This window comes from Hyla sarda, chromosome 12, assembly GCF_029499605.1.
Source record: "Hyla sarda isolate aHylSar1 chromosome 12, aHylSar1.hap1, whole genome shotgun sequence".
Taxonomy (NCBI): domain Eukaryota; kingdom Metazoa; phylum Chordata; class Amphibia; order Anura; family Hylidae; genus Hyla; species Hyla sarda.
Window position 1 is genome coordinate 12,350,383 of NC_079200.1, and position 20,250 is coordinate 12,370,632.

At 45.3% G+C, this 20,250-nt stretch overlaps 1 protein-coding gene across 3 annotated transcripts in view; it reads right to left on the bottom strand.

Annotated features, from left to right (window-relative positions):
• GSS (glutathione synthetase) overlaps positions 1-20,250 on the bottom strand; it is a 175,590-nt gene that overhangs the window by 33,409 nt on the left and 121,931 nt on the right. For all 3 annotated transcript variants that reach the window (XM_056549302.1, XM_056549304.1, XM_056549303.1), the window contains 5 exons: positions 9,730-9,865; positions 8,387-8,532; positions 6,806-6,881; positions 6,574-6,713; positions 4,451-4,567 (listed from right to left, as the gene is read on the bottom strand). In XM_056549302.1, coding sequence (XP_056405277.1) covers positions 4,451-4,567; positions 6,574-6,713; positions 6,806-6,881; positions 8,387-8,532; positions 9,730-9,865 — 615 coding nt within the window. The remainder of the gene's footprint in view (positions 1-4,450; positions 4,568-6,573; positions 6,714-6,805; positions 6,882-8,386; positions 8,533-9,729; positions 9,866-20,250) is intronic.

The window sequence follows — 20,250 nt, forward strand, 5'->3', positions numbered from 1 at the left end:
CTGACAGTGGAGAGGATCTGGAATATTTAGTAGAGGTGCACCGAAATGGAAATTTCAGAACCGAAACGAAACCGAAATAAAAAAAAATGTCCGGCCGAAACCGATACCGAAAATGACTTCTCCCCGTCTTCTGGTAAAATGCAGCGCTCCGCTCATTAGATTAGATTCCCCCACATTAGATTGCCAGCTCCCCCACATTAGGTCGGGAGTTCCACAATAGTAGGCAGCTCCCCCACAATAGTAGGCAGCTCCCCCACAACAGTAGGCAGGTTCCCAAATTAGGTCAGCATTTCCCCCACAATAGTAGGCAGGTTCCCCACAATAGTAGGCAGCTCCCCCCAACAATAGTAGGCAGTTCCCACACAATATTAGGCAGCTCCCCCCAACAATATTAGGCAGCTCCCCCCACATTAGGTCAGTAGTTCCCCCACAATAGTAGGCAGGTTCCTCACATTAGGTCAGCATTTCCCCCACAATAGTAGGCAGCTCCCCCCAACAATAGTAGGCAGTTCCCACACAATATTAGGCAGCTCCCCCCAACAATATTAGGCAGCTCCCACCCCCCCCCCCCCCACAATATCAGGCAGGTCCCCCCAACAATATTAGGCAGCTCCCCCCACATTTGTAGGCAGCTCCCCCCCCACAATATCAGGCAGCTCCCCCCAACAATATTAGGCAGCTCCCCCCCCCCCCCCACAATATCAGGCAGCTTTCCCCCCCCCCCCCCCCACAATATCAGGCAGCTTCCCCGCTTCCCCCCCCCCCCCCACAATATCAGGCAGCTTCCCAGCTCCCCCCCCCCCACAATATTAGGCAGCTCCCCCCCCCACAATATTAGGCAGCTTCCCAGCTCCCCCCCCCCCCCCCCCCCCACAATATCAGGCAGCTCCCCCCCCCCACAATATTAGGCAGCTTCCCAGCTCCCCCCCCCCCACAATATCAGGCAGCTCCCCCCCCCCACAATATTAGGCAGCTCCCCCCCACCACAATATTAGGCAGCTCCCCCCCCCCCCCCAATATTAGGCAGCTCCCCGCCCCCCCCCCACACACACACACACACACACACACACACACACATTTGTGGGCAGCTCCCCCCCACATTAGGTCAGCAGTTCCCCCACCCCACAGACATACAGCTTCCAGTCATATACAGTGTACGGCTGGAGGCTGTATGTCTGTACTGCTGCCCCCACAGTGATCCGGTCACCGCTCCTCCGGCCCGGGGTCACATCTACTGCTATGGCCCATGGACCATAGCAGTAGGTGCCGGTGCCGGGACCGGAGGAGCGATGACCGGAACACTGAAGAAGATGACGCGGTCACTTACCAGGCCCCGGCCGGTGCATTGCCGTAGAATGCCGGGGAATGGTGAGTGACCGCCGGACATCCTTATGTCCCGAAAAGATTTTTCGGGACACAGGGATGTCCGGGATAGGAATACTTCTTTTTATGTGCCCGGGCCGGCTCCCGTGTGTGGCTGCAGGCGGGGGCCGACCAGAGCATATAAAAACTAATACTGTGTACTAAAAACCAGGGGGCCTCCAGCTGTTGTGAAACTACAACTCCCAGCATGCCAGGACAGACTTTGCCGGTCCGGGCATGCTGGGAGTTGTAGTTTCACAACAGCTGGAGGCCCCCTGGTTTTTAGTATACAGTATTAGTCTTTATATGCGCTGGCCGGCCCCCGCCTGCAGCCACACACAGGAGCCGGCCCGGGCACATAAAAAGAAGTATTCCTAATCCTATCCCGGAGAGTGCAACCCCCCCCCAGATGTTGCGGCCGGCCCCCCCTGCACCGCCCACGAGTGCCTCTGCCACTGGCAGTGTTTGTAACTTGTGCTGTGGGCGGGCAGGGGAGGTGGTCATTATCGGCACATTTTTAGTTGTTTCGGCATTTTGCCGAAATAGCCATTTTCGGCCGATATGTATCGGCCGCCGATATATCGGTGCATCCCTAATATTTAGTATCATCATCAGAATCCTCATCTGATCAATCCCCTGAAAGGCACCCTGGGCCTAGTGCAGCCAAGTTCAGATGTCCCTACATGGATCCACACTAATAATTTTATACCCCAGATCCTCGATTTTACAGCCACCCTAGGCCTCCATGTAGACACAACAGGGTTTCGGGAAATTAAAGGGGTATTCCAGGAAAAAACTTTTTTTATATTCCAGGAAAAAACTTTAGTTGAATATATATATATATAGTGCTCTCTGATGAAACGTGTCTTGGGAAATGCCCATTTTAGAAGATGTTTGTTATGGGGATTTGCTTCTAAACTGGGCATTTCCCGAGACAGGTGTCATCAGAGAGCACTTAGACAGAAAAGAACAACCTTAACTTCAGAAGCTCATAAATACTGAAAGGATTAAGATTTTTTTTTAATAGAAGTAATTTACAAATCTGTTTAACTTTCTGGAGCCAGTTGATATAGAAAAAAAGTTTTTTTCCTGGATAACCCCTTTAATTTTTTTGTTAATGTTTTTTCTCGGATGACCTGATAAACCTCATGGTGGCCAAAACAAATTTGTATGCGGAGCAATTCATTGCACGCAATCCCAGCAAATATTATGCTAAGCCCCAAAAATGGACCCCTACTGATGCCAAAGAAATGTGTAAGTTTTGGGGAATTGTACTAAATATGGGCATTTCCCCAAAAAAATTAAAAAACACTAAAGGTCCTACTGGGATACAGACCTCCTATACCAGTGGTCTCCAACCTGCGGACCTCCAGATGTTGCAAAACTACAATTCCCTACAATTTTTTTTTTAACTGATATGCCAAAATAAAGTAAACAAATGGAAATATGTATAGTATATAGATACTTACGTGATATATAACAGTTGAAAGTAGCCAAAAACTAAAATGTTTCCAAATTTCTCGCAAATATTGATATTTTTCGCCAATTTATAAACATTTTATCACACTTTTTTTTTTTTTTTTTTTACACGTAAATGAAGTACAATATGTCACGAAAAAACTCGGAATTGCGTTGATAAGTTAAAGCGTTCCAAAGTTATTACCATATAAAGAGACACCTTGGTCATTAAAGGGGTATTCCAGGCAAAAACTTTTCTTTATATATCAACTGGCTCCGGAAAGTTAAACAGATTTGTAAATATCTTCTATTAAAAAATCTTAATCCTTCCAATGGTTATTAGCTTCTGAAGTTGAGTTGTTGTTTTCTGTCTAACTGCTCTCTGATGACTCACGTCCCGGGAGCTGTGAAGCTCCTATGGGGATATTCTCCCATCATGCACAGCTCCCGTGACGTGACATGATCATTGAGCAGTTAGACAGAAAACTTCAGAAGCTAATAACTATTGGAAGGATTAAGATTTTTTAATAGAAGTAATTTACAAATCTGTTTAACTTTCCAGAGCCAGTTGATATATATAAAAAAGGGTGTGCCTGGAATACCCCTTTAAGGTCAAAACAGGCTGTTGATTGAAGGGGTACTCCGGTGGAAAATAATTTTTTTTTTAAATCACTGCTGGTGCCAAAAAGTTAAACAGATTTGTAAATTACTTCTAAACCTTCCATTCCTTATCAGCTGCTGTATGCTCCACAGGAAGTTGTGTAGTTCTTTCCAGTCTGACCACAGTGCTCTCTGCTGACACCTCTGTCCATGTCTGGAACTGTCCAGAGTAGGAGCAAATCCCCATAACAAACCTCCCCTGCTCTGGACAGTTCCTGACATGGACAGAGGTGGCAGCAGAGAGCACTGTGGTCAGACAGAAAATAACTTTCTGAGGAGCATACAGCAACTGATAAGTACTGGAAGGATTAAGATTTTTAAATAGAAGCAATTTACAAATCAGTTTACCTTTCTGGCACCAGTTGGTATTAAAAAAAATTGTTTTCCAGCGGAGTACCCCTTTAATACCCTCATTGATAGCGTGCCAAGGCGTGTAGGTGCATGATTTGAGAGAGCGGTATTATACTGAATAAATCCAGATGTTTTGAATAATTGGTATTCCTGACAGACTTAAAGAGGTACTCCGGCACTTAGACATCTTATCCCCTATCCAAAGGCTTGCATTGAAGGGGGGCGGACGTCACAAGGGGGGGCGGAGCCTTGACGTCACAACGCTCCGGCCCTGTGATCGACAGTAATCAGACCCGGAGCAAACACGCTCCGGGGACTGATTTTAACCGGGTGCGGTGTGCAAGATTACGGGGGTCCCTAGCGGCGGGACCCCCAAGATCAGGCATCTTATCCCCTATCCATAAGATGTCTAAGCGCCGGAGTACCCCTTTAAAATACAGATCAACTTGAGAGCTACATATTGACCAAAATACTGTGTGTTAACCCAACGTTATTTTCATCAAAATGTATAGATACATTCAATATAAGACTCATCTGTAAAATGAGAAATCCAGTAAATTATTCAAATATATTATTTAATTATTGTAAAAGTCAAAACGTTTGCATAGGTAAGACTTACTTTTGTGAGCCATACAGCTCCCATGCCCTCGCAATCCCTCTGGATATCCCAAGAGCTGGGGCGTTTGGCAGAATTTTACAAGCTTCTTCTGGTTTGTCAAGTGCCCTTAGGACGTGTCTACAGAAATGGAAGAGGACAACGTTCACCGCTTAAAGAAAACTTTAATTAACTAAAGGGGTACTCCATTAAACTTTTTATAAAATAATAAAAACAAATAAAAATAAAAAAAACCTGCCCAGGAGGCAACTGAGATTTACAAAAAAAAATGTAAAAATTAAAAACTCTGGACTTGCCTCACCCTGCTCCCCTAGTGCCTCTGGTCCTCTTCCTGGTTGCCGGGGGTTAAAACATCAGATCCCCACCTCACCCCAGTGACTAGCTGAGCAGCAGTGTGATGTATGAGGCCCCCGGCACCAGGAAGAAGATCAGGCTCCATACGTCTCATTGCAGCTCATTCAATTACTGGTCGAGGCGCGAGATTACTACAGCCAGCGATAAGCTTAGCTGCATTCTGACACATTGACCCCAGGCAACGGGGAAGAGGACCACAGCGGAGGTCAGGAGCAAGATACCGGGGGGCACCAGGGGAGCGGCAGGAGGTAAGTCCAGTTTGACTTTGACTTTTTTTTTTTTTTATGTTGGCAGCCTGGGCAGGTTTAAAAAATAAATAAATAAAAAGTTTGAGTACTCAAATTTTCGGTAATCAATAATAAGATGTAGATAAAAAAGTAGGCATGCAATTTGTCTGATCTAGCAGTAACATACAATACATTACTGTAGAAATATGCAGAAATGTATTGCAAATTTTTACAAAAATACAGTTTCCACGGCCTCTTTAAAAGAGGTTACTGGGGTTGAACTTTTCTGGTTGCCGGAGATCGACACATCAGACTGCAGCTCAGCGGATTGCTGACCCCAGTAATGCCCCGCTTCCACCACCGATTGGCTGAGCAGCAGTTTGACGTATTATTAAGCTCCAGCACCGGTATTCTTCCTGGTGCCAGGGCCTAACAATGCCGCTTAGCTAAGCACTGGCCAAGACATCACTGCTGCCAGCGTTTCACTGAGCTGCAGCCGGATGCGACAACCACCAGCAACCAGGAAGAGGCGTCTATTTTGTCAATAGACGCAATTTTAAATGATTAGGCAATGTATATGATGAATACATTAGTTGTATTTTTATATATTTAGTAATTAAAAGTTTTTTCCCCCATTTTATATCATTTGGTGTTGGATTTTCTTTCCACAGTAATATCCATATGTGATATCTGAACTAAGAGTAATATCTATATACAATATCTGATCTAATTAGATAAGGCAGCAATGAGCCAATCTAATGGAAACTACTGTGACTAAGAATGGCTTCCTGCTGCCTTATCTAATGAGTCATAAATCTAATAAGCAGTAACACCAGCACCCCCCCCCTCCCCCCGCTCTCTTCACATTTCTGGTTTTGTCCCTTGCTGGGGAGGAGGGACGGGAGCTCTGATGGTGACGTAATGTTCCCGATTACAAAGAAGACAGCAGAAATTATAAGATTCATGCACTATGGCTAATAACACCATATTAGTAAGTTGCTTTCACAGGTTATTTCTTTTGCTGAACAAACCCTTTAAATTAATGGTCTTAACACAGGTCCTCCGGAGAAAGACATTCTTTGTAGCTGCCAAGATATGAGGTTAAAAGGTTTGTTCATTTTGCTCCTTCTTTTTTTTTTTTTTTTTTTCCTTGTCCAGCCTGTTTGCAGTGCCAGAGGTGGTCAAGACAGCAGAAGATATTTAAAGCAGGAAAGTTACACAACATGCATAACTTCCCAAAGATTTTAATAGGAGTTACGCAAACGGCCTAGCCCTGCGGGCCACCGTTTACATAGCTCCTGGAGTTGCGTGAACAGAGTATCCCAAAAGGCTACACCATTAAAGTCTATAGGAGTTTTGCAAACAGTGTTACATCCCTGCTTTGGCTACTTTTGACTTTCCCAACCACCTCCAACGCTGCAAACAGGCTGGGACAATGCAGTGGGGACAACCCCTTTTAACATTTTTACCAAGATGTGCTAAAGTTGGCTTTACAAACTGAAGAGCCCATTAATAAAGTTAAAACTGATTTCATCAGGCACTTACTGGTGCACCGCAGGGGTCCGAGACGAGAGCCCCCCAAAGCTTGCAGCAATAGTATTGATCTCAATCTGTTTCAAAGCTGTGGTCCCATCCGCTCTGCAGTCAAACATGTAGTCTGAGCGATTGATGCCTAAAAACACAGTCTAAAAATAAACACAAAATGACATGATATAATAGAAAGTCAATACTTCAGGAGCACCAAGCCTCAGACATCTATACTTAAACGGTCCCCTACCTGAGCCAAGCCTTCGGCCAGCACCTGCCTGTAAATTTTGAAAAGCTTCTCTATAAAGTCGTCCACTTTTATAGTGCTGTAAAATAAAACAGAAATATGATTTTTTTTTTTTTTTTACCAGGATTGGTGCATCACCTTAGAAGAAATTATGAAGCAAATATAATATTGCATACAAATGCCTTTCCACCTGCTAGTACGTCTTAGCAGACAAGACTTAGTAAAGCCAATAATGTCTATGATCCTAAGCAATTTACTGCCTATCCAAATAATAGGGCATAAGTGTCTGATCGTGGGGGGTCCGACTGCTGAGATCCCCAGCCATCTCCTGAACTGTCACCACTCTCCCCATGAACTGAGCAGTGTCAACGAAGCGGTGACAGATATGCCCCCTCCATGCATTTCTCCCATAAAGATACATGGAGGGAGTGTGTTGACCACCGCTTCGTGCAGGGTCAACAGTCTCCTTGCACGGAGCAAAGAGTGTGTGTGGGGGGGCGGGAGGCAGCAGTCAGACCCCTCATGATCAAACACTTCTCCCCAGGGCTGGTGCAGGAATTTTTGCCACACTAAGCAAAAAGCTAATTTTGCCGCCCCCTTGACTCCTCCAATTAACATGCTTAACCCTTCCCGCATGTTATCTCCTTACTACTGGGGTGACACACTGTAACAATCCTCCTTCTCATGTAATCTCCTTACTACTGGGGTGACACACTGTAACAAACCTCCTCCTCATGTAATTTCCTTACTACTGGGGTGACACACTGTAACAATCCTCCTCCTCATGTAATCTCCTTACTACTGGGGTGACACACTGTAACAAACCTCCTCCTCATGTAATCTCCTTACTACTGGGGTGACACACTGTAACAAACCTCCTCCTCATGTAATCTCCTTACTACTGGGGTGACACACTGTAATAAACCTCCTCCTCATGTAATCTCCTTACTACTGTGGTGACACACTGCAACAAACCTCCTCCTCCTCATGTAATCTCCTTACTACTGGGGTGACACACTGTAACAAACCCCCTCCTCATGCCATCTCCATACTACTGGGGTGACACACTGTAACAAACCTCCTCCTCATGTAATCTCCTTACTACTGGGGTGACACACTGTAACAAACCTCCTCCTCATGTAATCTCCTTACTACTGGGGTGACACACTGTAACAAACCTCCTCATCATGTAATCTCCTTACTACTGGGGTGACACACTGAAACAAACCTCCTCCTCATGTAATCTCCTTACTACTGGGGTGACACACTGTAACAAACCCCCTCCTCATGTAATCACCTTACTACTGGGGTGACACACTGTAACAAACCCCCTCCTCATGTAATCACCTTACTACTGGGGTGACAGCGGCTGTCAGGACCTGAAGAAATAACTTTCTTGCAGAGGACAGAATGGTGCCCCCATCAAGAGGACACTCTAGGCGGCTGCCTATTATGCCTAAAGGTGGAGCCGGACCTGCTTATCCCCTATCCTTTTCATAGGGTAGACATTGTTTAGCACCACAGTACTCCTTTAATACATAAATAATATTACATGTTCCTAAGTTTGCTGCTTTTTCTTTCTACCTCAATAGTGTATTTTCCAGGAAAGAGGGGTTCTGGCTGAGGCGGTCCACCAGTAGGTTAAAATCTTCTTGGACAGACTTTGCTTGTTCAAAGAGGCTTCTCTGTACAGGAGAAGGAAGCAATGTGAACGGAGCAAAATTCACCACCTAAAACACAAAAGGAAAAATAAAAAACTAAATAAGAATATGTAGCAATAACTAATAACCTCCTACTGCCCAAACACACATTTTTTTAAAGTTTTTTATTTTATTAATTTTTTTGGTATTTTACATAGATTACTAAAGATCACCGATCGACACCGGACGTGTGAAATGATATCCTGTGTGTGTGATGTTTCAGGGGAACCGGCAGGACCTCCCAAGCGTCACCCGCCAATGAGCTAGATCCCTCAATACTTGGGCCCTCCCATGCAGATGGCCACCTCCGATCGAGTACTCCAAATGGAAAGAAGGCGCCATGATGACTCCTCCTGAATTTTTTTGAAGACTCTGGGTGATCTTTTAAGGCCATGTTCACACTACGGAATTCTCGCGGAATTCCACGGTGTGAACTTAACATTAGTGTGAATGGGTCTCCGCGAGACCCGTTCACACTGCAGAATTTCCGCTGCTCAAATTGTTCCGCGCAAAGAAAGAACATGTTCATTCTTTGCGCGGATTCCGCTAGCACTGCATAGCCATCAATGGTGATGGCTCAGTGCCCCACGGCCCTAGCGCTGAAGCATATTCGGCGGCGGCCGCCAGGCGGAATCTCCGCTCGCTGAATTCAGCGAACGGAGATTACGTAGTGTGAGCAAACCCTTATAGGTGTTTTGCCGGAACATTTTTTGAAGACTCTGGGTGATCTTTTTATAGGTGTTTTGCCAGAATATTAAAAGGGATACTCCACTGCTAGACATCTTATCCCCAATCCAAAGGATAGGGGACAAGATGTCTGGTCATGGGGGTCCCGCTGCTGGGCCCACGTGATCACCCGTAGCACCCAGCATTGTACACAAACGCCGGGTTGGCCGACACGCCCCCTCCCATACACATGATTGGAGGGGGCGTGACGTGACGTCACGTGGGGGGCATGATCACGCCCCTGGCTCCAAGCGTTCTGAACAAAATGTTAAGAAGGCTGGAGCACCGGAGTACCGCTTTAGAGCCCTTTCCTCTAGATCAGTGTTTCCCAACCAGGATGCCTCCAGATATGGCAAAACTACAACTCCCAGCATGCCCGGACAGCCGTTGGCTGTCCGGGCATGCTGGGAGTTGTAGCTTTGCCACAGCTGTAGGAACCCTGGTTGAGAAACACTGCTTCAGACCCGTAAGCAGCAGTGTCTATTCCGGAACGTTACTTACATCAGACGAATTTGGGCTTTCCTTCGTTCTCATAACAATTCCTTGCAGGAGTGCTGCGTCAATAGCAATGGGGACTATCTCCTCACACAGTTTTGCATCACTGTATACATCTGTCCATAAATCGGCCATTTTGGAGCTGTGGGAAGAGAAATATAATGGTAAATGATTCAGAAAACAAATCCCGATGCTTAAAGTGTACCCATCAGATCTGACAAAAATTTTTTTTTTTTTTTAATATATCACTCAGTACCTAATCCTGACCATGTACATCTAATTTTTGTGTGTCTAGTACCTTTATTTACTTTTAATTTAGCTCACTAGTCTGAATTCCTCTCAAAGGGAGAGGGTGTGGCCTCACTGTGCAGGTCTCCGCCCTCCTCCCTCAGTAAGCTGTCTGCTCACATCTCCCCTAGCATTAGCAAAACTACAACTCCCAGCTTGTCCTCACTGACAGTAGCGGGACACAAGATGACAGTGGGAGGATTTTTCCTCCAGCTCTGAGCCCTGCACTCACAGCTGTCAATCAAGGAAGTGTGTCCATGACATAGGTGATGATGCATGGACACAGCAGGACTAGTATTTGTCCAAGCAGGCAGGGGGGCAGTTGTTTGACTGGCTTTTTTAGTATGAAATACAGAAAAGTTTCTAATGAAAGCGATTGCAAAACCTATTGGTTATACATGCTTTACAACATATCAAAAGTTTTTGTATCTGACAGGGCCCATTTAAGAACAAGTGATCAGTCATACAGCACCCAGACACCAGGTTTGTGGCCCACTGTGACAGAGATTTGGAGGATAGTCAAAAACTGAGATAAAAGTCAAGAATCGGCATTTAGATACATTTTTAATTTAAAATAAAGGTGCACCCTAGTATACTGGCTAAGGGATCTAGCATCAAACACAGTGACACACAGTTAAAGGGGTACTCCGGTGGAAAACATTTTTTATTTTTTTTAAATCAACTGGTGCCAGATAGTTTAACAGATTTGTAAATTACTTCTATTAAAAAAATATCTTAACCCCTCCAGTACTTATCAGCTGTTGTATGCTCTACAGGTAGTTCTTTTCTTTTAGAATGTCTTTTCTGCCTGACCACAGTGCTCTCTGCTGACACCTCTGTCCATATCAGGGACTGTCCAGAGCAAATCCCCATAGCAAACCTCTCCTGCTCTAAACAGTTCCTGACATGGACAGAGGTGTCAGCAGACACACTGTCCAAATCCCTCTCTGAAAGCAGTCCCCTCCCTCTTCAGAGACACAGACTATGTGGTTCCTGCCCTGCACTGATGACTCATGCTCTCTTTAGTGGCGAGAACTGGGAGGTGTGTGCAGCCTTAGCCAATCAGACACTGAACTTCTCTATGCTGCTTAGTACAGGAGGGTGGGGGCTGCTCTCAGAGTGAGTTGGTTGGTGGAGCAGAGATGCAATGATTGCTGGGAGATGTAGGCAAGGGGAGGGAGAGATGACAAAGAACAACAGGGGTGTCAAAAGCCATGCATATCAGGCAGAATGGTTTACAAGTAACATATCGGTAGTGTGGTGGTGCATATATATATATATATATATATATATATATATATATATATATATATATATTTGTGGTCGTAGCTCCTGCCCGAGAAGCGTACCTACCTACCTTACTACTGCTGAATACCAACCCCTAACTAACCAGACAGTCTGAGGTGTGCCATAACTGCTGCGTATAGAATATGCCTGGAAAAAGAGGGCATACCCTGTGACTGAGTAAATGAAAATTAAGGGAGGGTGGGACCGAAAAACCCACGGCGTCCGAATGTGAGGCGGCCGTGAGTTTTTAAAGGCAGCCCGCTCCTCCCACAAATACAGGCCAGCTGCGCAGGCCTTACCACTTGTGGTCGTAGCTCCTGCCCGAGAAGCGTACCTACCTACCTTACTACTGCTGAATACCAACCCCTAACTAACCAGACAGTCTGAGGTGTGCCATAACTGCTGCGTATAGAATATGCCTGGAAAAAGAGGGCAAAACCCTATAATATTATCAAGTACATTTACAAACCAACGTTTTGAAAGCGTTAGCCGTCCCTTTTCAACATGTAATTATATAATCCCTACAATGCTATTGTAACTACGGTCAATGCTCTGCATGTGATTCCCCTAACCTTACGAAATCAAGACAACTGAAAGCCAGCGTGTTCTAATGATGAGCTGTCCTGGTGTACCAACGGGGAACTACCTAAGCGACAGCTAACCAACTAAATAGGTCAGCTGACGGCTGCTGGATGGCTGGCAACCTCCCTCTTTGTACACTCTACATGGTAGATTGATGCCATGGAATGGAAAGCAAACAATGGCGCCCTGTTAGAGGAAAACCACGCGATGACATGCTGGATACCTGACAGATATGTTTTGAAAGTATTATGCTGGATGCAAGGAAAAGTGGCAAAACCCGATGAATGCAAATAGAATAAAATGGCATTGGGACATCTACTAAATATCAATGAAAATGTCACGTAGTATTCTAGGCTACGTGTTGGAAGTACGCTGTGAGCTATGGGCGTGAAAAGCCTAGACTGAGAACAACCCTATGCCCGTATATACAACTCTGAGTGCTAACAATGTGTAAACACAAGACTAAGTAATCACCAACTTAAACCTGTGTAAGGTTACACTGCAACCAACCTATGAATATGAACGGCAATGCAACCCCTTATGCAGCAAGGTGATGATGAGACTCACCCAACATGTGACTACTATCATCGTCAATCAGAGCCAGGACAAACCAAACCACACCGAACCAAGCTATATCCTCAACGCTAAGCAAACGTAAGGACACGTGATGAGGTTACCGCCGACCTGCAGTCATGTCGGGTCGCAACTGAACTGACCTATAGACGTGATAGGCCGAACCATGAAAGACTCAACTAAATCTGCAAGTAACAGTATGACCGTCACCCTGAACCAAACAGATCGTGACCATGAGAAACCTATAGACGTGGCAATTAAGAATGAAAACATCATGCTATCCCTGTAGCATACCCGATTGCCGAAGGAACACAATGTATACCAAGACATTATCGCCACCCTTATTCTGGTCGGGTTGAGTCCAGACTTAACTGTAGACGTGACTGATCTAGACCAACTATATGAGTGTATGTATAAGCTTTGAGCGTGTGTACCGAAGAAACTATGAACGTGTGGCTAAAATGAACTGCATGAGTGACCATATATACTGAATAAACTATTTGACCAGATGTGCGGAACCACTAATCCGCGCATATGCCTAGTACCACTATACTACTGCGTGAAACACTGACATATGAAGCAACACCTGAATTTATTCATACGTTGTCTATCCCACTGAACATCAACTGGAAAGTACTGATGTGAGGCGCTCTCTCTACTATATATCTATATATATACCTGTATGTATATATCTAAACACATATCCCCATATTTATCTACCTATACACACATAGGCATATCCATTTAATTTTTAAAAATTTTTTATATCAGGAATAATGAGTATAATGAGTACACAGACTATGTGTCGTAATGTTGTTGCTCTGAAGGCGTGTCAGCAGCAACCATGTGATGTACCCTCCTGCAGGCGTGGCAGGCATGATAGGTATACACCATCTATGTGTCGTAATGTTGTTGCTCTGAAGGCGTGTCAGTAGCAAGCATGCGACGTACCCTCCTGCAGGCGTGGCAGGCATGTTAGGTATACACCATCTATGTGTCGTAATGTTGTTGCTCTGAAGTAGTGTCAGCAACAACAACTACTATGCAATGTATCCCCCTGCTGACGTGGCAGGTATAATGGGTATACATCACCTATGTGTGGTGTTATTGCTGTTCTGAAGGTGTGTCAGTAACAACAATTATGCGACGTACCCCTCCTGCAGGCGTGGCAGGCATAACAGGTATACGCCACCTATGTGTCATAACGTCGTTGCTCTGGAGACGTGTCAGTAACAACAACTGCAATGTATCCCCCTACAGATGAGGTAGTCATAATGGGTATACACCACCTATGTGTCATGTTATGTTGTGCATTAACAACAATGCAATGTACCCTTTCTGCAACATGGCGGACCTAACGGGCAAACACCGCCCGTGTGTAGTGTCAATGTCGCTCGGAAGGCATGTCAGCAACAAAGATAATGCAACGTACCCCATCTGCGGCGTGAGCGGTCTAATGGGTAAACCGCCTGAGCGTCACATAACTGTCGTTCTGAAGACGTGTCAGCAGCAACAACTGCCCCCTGCTTATATACCGATGTGTACAGAACGACTATGTGCAAAACTGTCGAAAAGCCGCTATGTGAGGCTGTACCACCAGCTTGATGAAGCTATACTCGGGCCACCTATATACGCGTATGCACCACCAGCGAATGCATATGTGGCTAACCACAACCGATGACAGAATATGCATGCATGTAGAAACAATTATGACAACATACCTGCATACAGGGTCACACCCCATGCGCTGTATGAGCATGTGCGCTGCACGAACGCTGCGGGCGTGTGAACTTCACAAATATCGCAAGCCCATATATGGAACACATGCCACGAGCGCACGCGTAGCATAATTCCCGAACACACACGTAATATAACCCTTCAAATATGCAAGATACAAGTCCTGCGAGCGGGTATGCAGCACAAACCTTATGAGTGCATATTCAGTATTAACCCTACGAGTGAGAGGACCGTATAATACTATGAACGTGCGTACAGTGTATCTCGTATGAGCGTGTACATAGAATGATCCCTATGGGTGAGTGTACAACATGGCTCCTACAAGAGCGTGTGTAGGATGAACCCTGGAAGCGTGTACAAGCGTGTATGCAGCGTAAACCAACGAGCAAGGGTACGGTATGGATGCTATAATCGTATGCACTGCATAACCTACAAGAGCGTGAACCGAAAAACCCAACAAGCGCGTGTACAAAACAAATCCTACAAGCGAGTATACAGTATAAATTATGCGACCGAGTGTACAGTATAAATGCTACAAGCGAATGTATAGTATGACCCTAACGTGTGTAAAGTAAGAATTCAACAGGTGTGAGTACAGCATATCCTACCAGTGAGCGTATTGCAGAAAAAACCCTACAGTTGAGTACAGCATGAATTCTACGAGTATGTACGCAGCACAATCCTACATGCATGTAAAAGCGTGTGTATGGTATGAGTGCTACAAGCATGTACCCTACAACATGCACAAGCGTGAGTGCAGAATGAATCCTACAAGCAAGTGTACAGTATGAAACCTAAAGGCGGATATACCATATAATCCTACAAGCGAGTGTACAGTGTGAATCCTATAAGTGGGTGTACGGCATAATTCTAGAAGTGTGTGTACTGTATGAACCCTACAAGCGCGTGTGCAGTATGAACCCTATAAGCGTGTGTACGATATGACCCTACAAGCGTGTGTACAGTGTAAACTCTACAAACGTGTAGATAGTATGACCCTGCTAGCATATGTACAGGATGCGCCCAACAAGTACAGAATGAATCCTGTTAGTGTGTGTATAGTATAAATCCGACAAGCGTATGGACAATAAGAAACTGATGAACCTACAAACATTTACCAGCGTGTGTACCGTATGAAAGTTACCAACATGAATCCTACGAACATGCATGAGCGTGAGTACAATATAAGTCCTACGAGCAAGTGTACGGTTAAAAGTCCTACAAGTGTACCGCATAAATTCTACAAGCTTGTGTACAGTATAAACCCTACAAGTGTGTACACAGTATGACTCTACAAGTGTGGTATACAATATAACCCTACGAACGTATATTCTACAAGTACCGCATGAATCCTATGAGTGTGTGAACAGTGTAAAACCTACAAGCATATGAATAATGAGAATCTATAGCGTGTGTGCAGCATAAATCCCTCGAGCGTGTGTATCGCAGAATCCTACAGACGTATGTAAAGCATAAATCCCACAAGCGGGGTGTACCGCGGGATCCTACAAACGTATATGCAGCACGGATCCTACCAGCGTGTATACGGCACAAAACCAACCAGCGTATGTGCAGCATAAATCCTACAAACGTATGTACAGCATAAATCCCACAAGCGGGGTGTACCGCGGGATCCTACAACGTATGTGCCGCACGGATCCTACCAGCGTGTATACAGCGCAAAACCAACCAGCGTATGTGCAGCATAAATCCTAAAAACGTGTGTACGGGATAAATCCTACCAGCGTGTGTACGACATAAATCCTACAAGCGTGTGTGCAGCATGAATCCTACAAAGTGTGTACGGCATAAATCCTACAAGCGTGTGTGCAGCATGAATCCTACAAACGTGTGTACGGCATAAATCCTACCAGCGTGTGTAGAGCATAAATCCTATAACGTATGTACAGAATAAATTATACGAACGTGTGTATGACATGGGTCCTACCAGGATGTGTACGGCATGAATCCTATCCGTGTGCGTACAGCATGACTATTATAAATGCGTGTATGGTATAAATGTGTGTACGACAACTATGAAGGCATGTATCTGGAACAAGAATAAGACAAATGTGTGGAACAAATTACAATAGCGAACAAATTATATGAGTATGTACTAACCAACTATATGCACGGACCACATGTTATGTAAATTAACTTATAAGAGTGTGAACACAGACAACTATATGAGCATATGCGCAGAACGATGAAGCGTGTGCCTGGCACAACTACATGACCGTCTATGTATAGGAACGTGCATGAAATTACTATAAAGCGTATACATTTTATAAATTTTTTAATTTTTTTTTTTTTTTTTTTATATAGCGAAAAGCATGAAAATGAATTTGATAGTAAAGTAACAGGCACCAAGCTAAACAATACACCTTTCCCGTATATTAAGGATAGAACCCCCACCTGAAGCGTAGCTCCAAGTCGGATGACTATATCTGGCTGCTGACAACTTGCAACACACCGAGGGATACAAGTAACTGCGGGGGAGATGGGGGAGAAGGAAGAAGGAGACAGTATTAACACTGCTAAGCATGCCCCCATCCACCCCTGCAGTGTAATGGAGCACAGTATAAATGAGCCCTGCAGCTCCGCAACAGCCGGACCGCCGGGAAACACTGAAGTATAAATATAAATAAAAAGAGCACTGTGAGGAAGTTAGTTTAGGAGACACAGGATGGAGGCGAGCGCAGCTGACCGACCAGACCGGCAGCTGCGGGGGGGAGCACGAGCCCACACGGTGGAGCGGAGCGGCGAGCCCGACTGGGCGGAAGGGCGCGCAAGCCCCGCAGAGACGCTGGAGACACATAAAGACCTTCCAGCAGTACAGCCCCCCACGGCAAATGGAGCGCACAAAGTGAGCCTCCTGCACCTACCACGGAAGGCAGCACTGGAGAGAGGAGCAGACACCTACCGGCAGGGTGTAACCACTTGCCCGAGACGGCAAGTCTGACATGACAACGCCCGTGACATAATAACCAGGGGCCGGGCTGACCAAGGGTTCCCCTGAACTCCGGCTTACCTCCGGAGTCGGGGAACAGTCAGCGTTACCCCCGGTCAGCCGCGGCCACTTACCACTACCATGCCGGCTGGAACGACCTTCCGGTCAGCTGACCCGTGCAGTCAGCTGACCCGTGCAGTCAGCTGACCCGTGCAGTCAGCTGACCCGTGCAGTCAGGTGACCCGTGCAGTCAGGTGACCCGTGCAGTCAGGTGACCCGTGCAGTCAGGTGACCCGTGCAGTCAGGTGACCGACGTGGACGTAACGCCACGCCCTGTTGACATCCCGTGACGGACCCGACCGAAAAACCCACGGCGTCCGAATGTGAGGCGGCCGTGAGTTTTTAAAGGCAGCCCGCTCCTCCCACAAATACAGGCCAGCTGCGCAGGCCTTACCACATATATATATATATATATATATATATATATATATATATATATATATATATAGATAGAGAGGGAAAAAAGTATTTAGTCAGCCACCAATTGTGCAAGTTCTCTCACTTATAAAGATGAGAAAGGCCTGTAATTTTCATCATAGGTATACTTTAACTATGAGAGACATAACGAGAAAATAAATTCATAAAATCACATTGTCAGATTTTTTAAGAATTTATTTGCAAATTATCGTGGAAAATTTGTATTTGGTCAATAACAAAAGTTAAAAGGGGTATTCCAGGCAAAACCTTTTTTATATATATATATCTATCTCAACTGGCTCCAGAAAGTTAAACAGATTTGTAAATTACTTCTATTAAAAAATCTTAATCCTTCCAATAGTTATTAGCTTCTGAAGTTTCCTGTCTAACTGCTCAATGATGATGTCACGTCCCGGGAGCTGTGCATGATGGGAGAATATCCCCATAGGAACTGCACAGCTCCCGGGACGTGAGTCATCAGAGAGCAGTTAGACAGAAAACAACAACTCAACTTCAGAAGCTAATAACTATTGGAAGGATTAAGATTTTTTTAATAGAAGTAATTTACAAATCTGTTTAACTTTCCGGAGCCAGTTGATATATAAAAAAAAAAGTTTTGGCCTGGAATACCACTTTAATCTCAATACTTTGTTATATACCCTTTGTTGGCAATGACAGAGGTCACATGTTTTCTGTAACTCTTCACAAGGTTTTCACACTGTTGCTGGTATTTTGGCCCATTCCTCCATGCAGATCTCCTCTAGAGCAGTGATGTTTTGAGGCCGTCACTGGGCAACGCAGACTTTCAACTCCCTCCAAAAGGTTTTCTATGGGGTTGAGATCTGGAGACTGGCTAGGCCACTCCAGGACCTTGAAATGCTTCTTACAAAGCAACTACTTAGTTGCCCGGGCGGTGTGTTTGGGATCACTGTCATGCTGAAAGACCCAGCTACGTTTCACCTTCAATGCCTTTGCTGATGGAAGGAGGTTTTCACTCAAAATCTCACAATACATGGCCCCATTCATTCTTTCCTTTACACGGATCAGTCATCCTGGTCTCTTGGCAGAAAAATAGCCCCAAAGCATGATATGTCCACCCCCATGCTTCACAGTAGGTATGGTGTTCTTTGGATGCAACTCAGCATTCTTTCTCCTCTAAACACAACGAGTTGAGTTTTTACCAAAAAGTTCTACTTTGGTTTCATCTGACATTCTCCAAATCCTCTTCTGGATCATCCAAATGCTCTCTAGCAAACTTCAGACGGGCCCCGACATGTACTGGCTTAAGCAGGGGGACACGTCTGCCACTGCATGATTTGAGTCCCTGGCGGTGTAGTGGGTTACTGATGGTAGCCTTTGTTACTTTGGTCCCAGCTCCCTGCAGGTCATTCACTAGGTCCCCCGTGTGGTTCTGGAATTTTTGATAACCGTTCTTGTGATCATTTTCACACCACAGGGTGAGATCTTGCGTGAAGCCCCATATCGAGGGAGAACATCAGTGGTCTTGTATGTCTTCCATTTTCTAATAATTGCTCCCACAGTTGATTTCTTCACACCAAGCTGCTTGCCTATTGCAGATTCAGTCTTCCCAGCCTGGTGCAGGTCTACAATTTTGTTTCTGGTGTCCTTCGACAGCTCTTTGGTCTTGGCCATAGTGGAGTTTGGAGTGTGACTGTTTGAGGTTGTGGACAGGTGTCTTTTATACTGATAAGTTCAAACAGGAGCCATTCCTACAGGTAACAAGTTGAGGACAGAGGAGACTCTTAAAGAAGAAGTTTCAGGTCTGTGAGAGACAGAAATCTTACTTGTTTGTAGGTGACAAAATACTTTTGTTACTGAGGAATTTACCAATTAATTCATTAGAAATCCTTCAATCTGATTTCCTGTTTTATCCCCCCCCCCATTCCGCCTCTCATAGTTGAGGTATACCTATGATGAAAATTACAGGCCTCTCTCATCTTTTTAAGTGGGAGGACTTGCACAATTGGTGGTTGACTAAATACTTTTGGGGAATACTGGGAAACCATTCCCACATGTGGTGGCCAATGGCTGCACAATGTTGAAGGATTACTCCGCCCCTAGACATCTTATCCCCTACCCATAGGAATTTGTAGTGCGTTCCATCCTGGAACGCATCGGGCCCTTGATATACCAGGTGCTCACACGTTGAGTATTCTATCCTTCTCCGTATGCGCATTTGAGCTATGCGTTCCACTGTGAAACGCATGATTCCGGAAAGTCGGCGGGGGATTCTCGATCATGTGGCGATATTCGTCGCGTGGCCGCGGCTCCCACTGCTGAAACTTCCAGTCCTCCTTTTCTAGGAGGAAGCCAGTACATCACTGGGCATCACGTGATCTATGATCGCGTGACCCAGGTATAGAACATGTGACCTGCAGGTCTTTAAACTACAACTTTGTAAGAAACAAAGAGCCAATTAACACGCTTCTCCCCCGGACATGGTATGTATATAAAAGGACTGTATTATTATTTTGTCTTGTTGTATGCCTGAGGAAGGAGGCGATCTTGTAAGTCCTCCGAAACGCGTTGCAATAAACCTTATCCTATATACTCACGGGCTGCCCGGCCATTCTGTAAAACTCTCCTGGAAGGGGATGATGTGAAAGGCAATG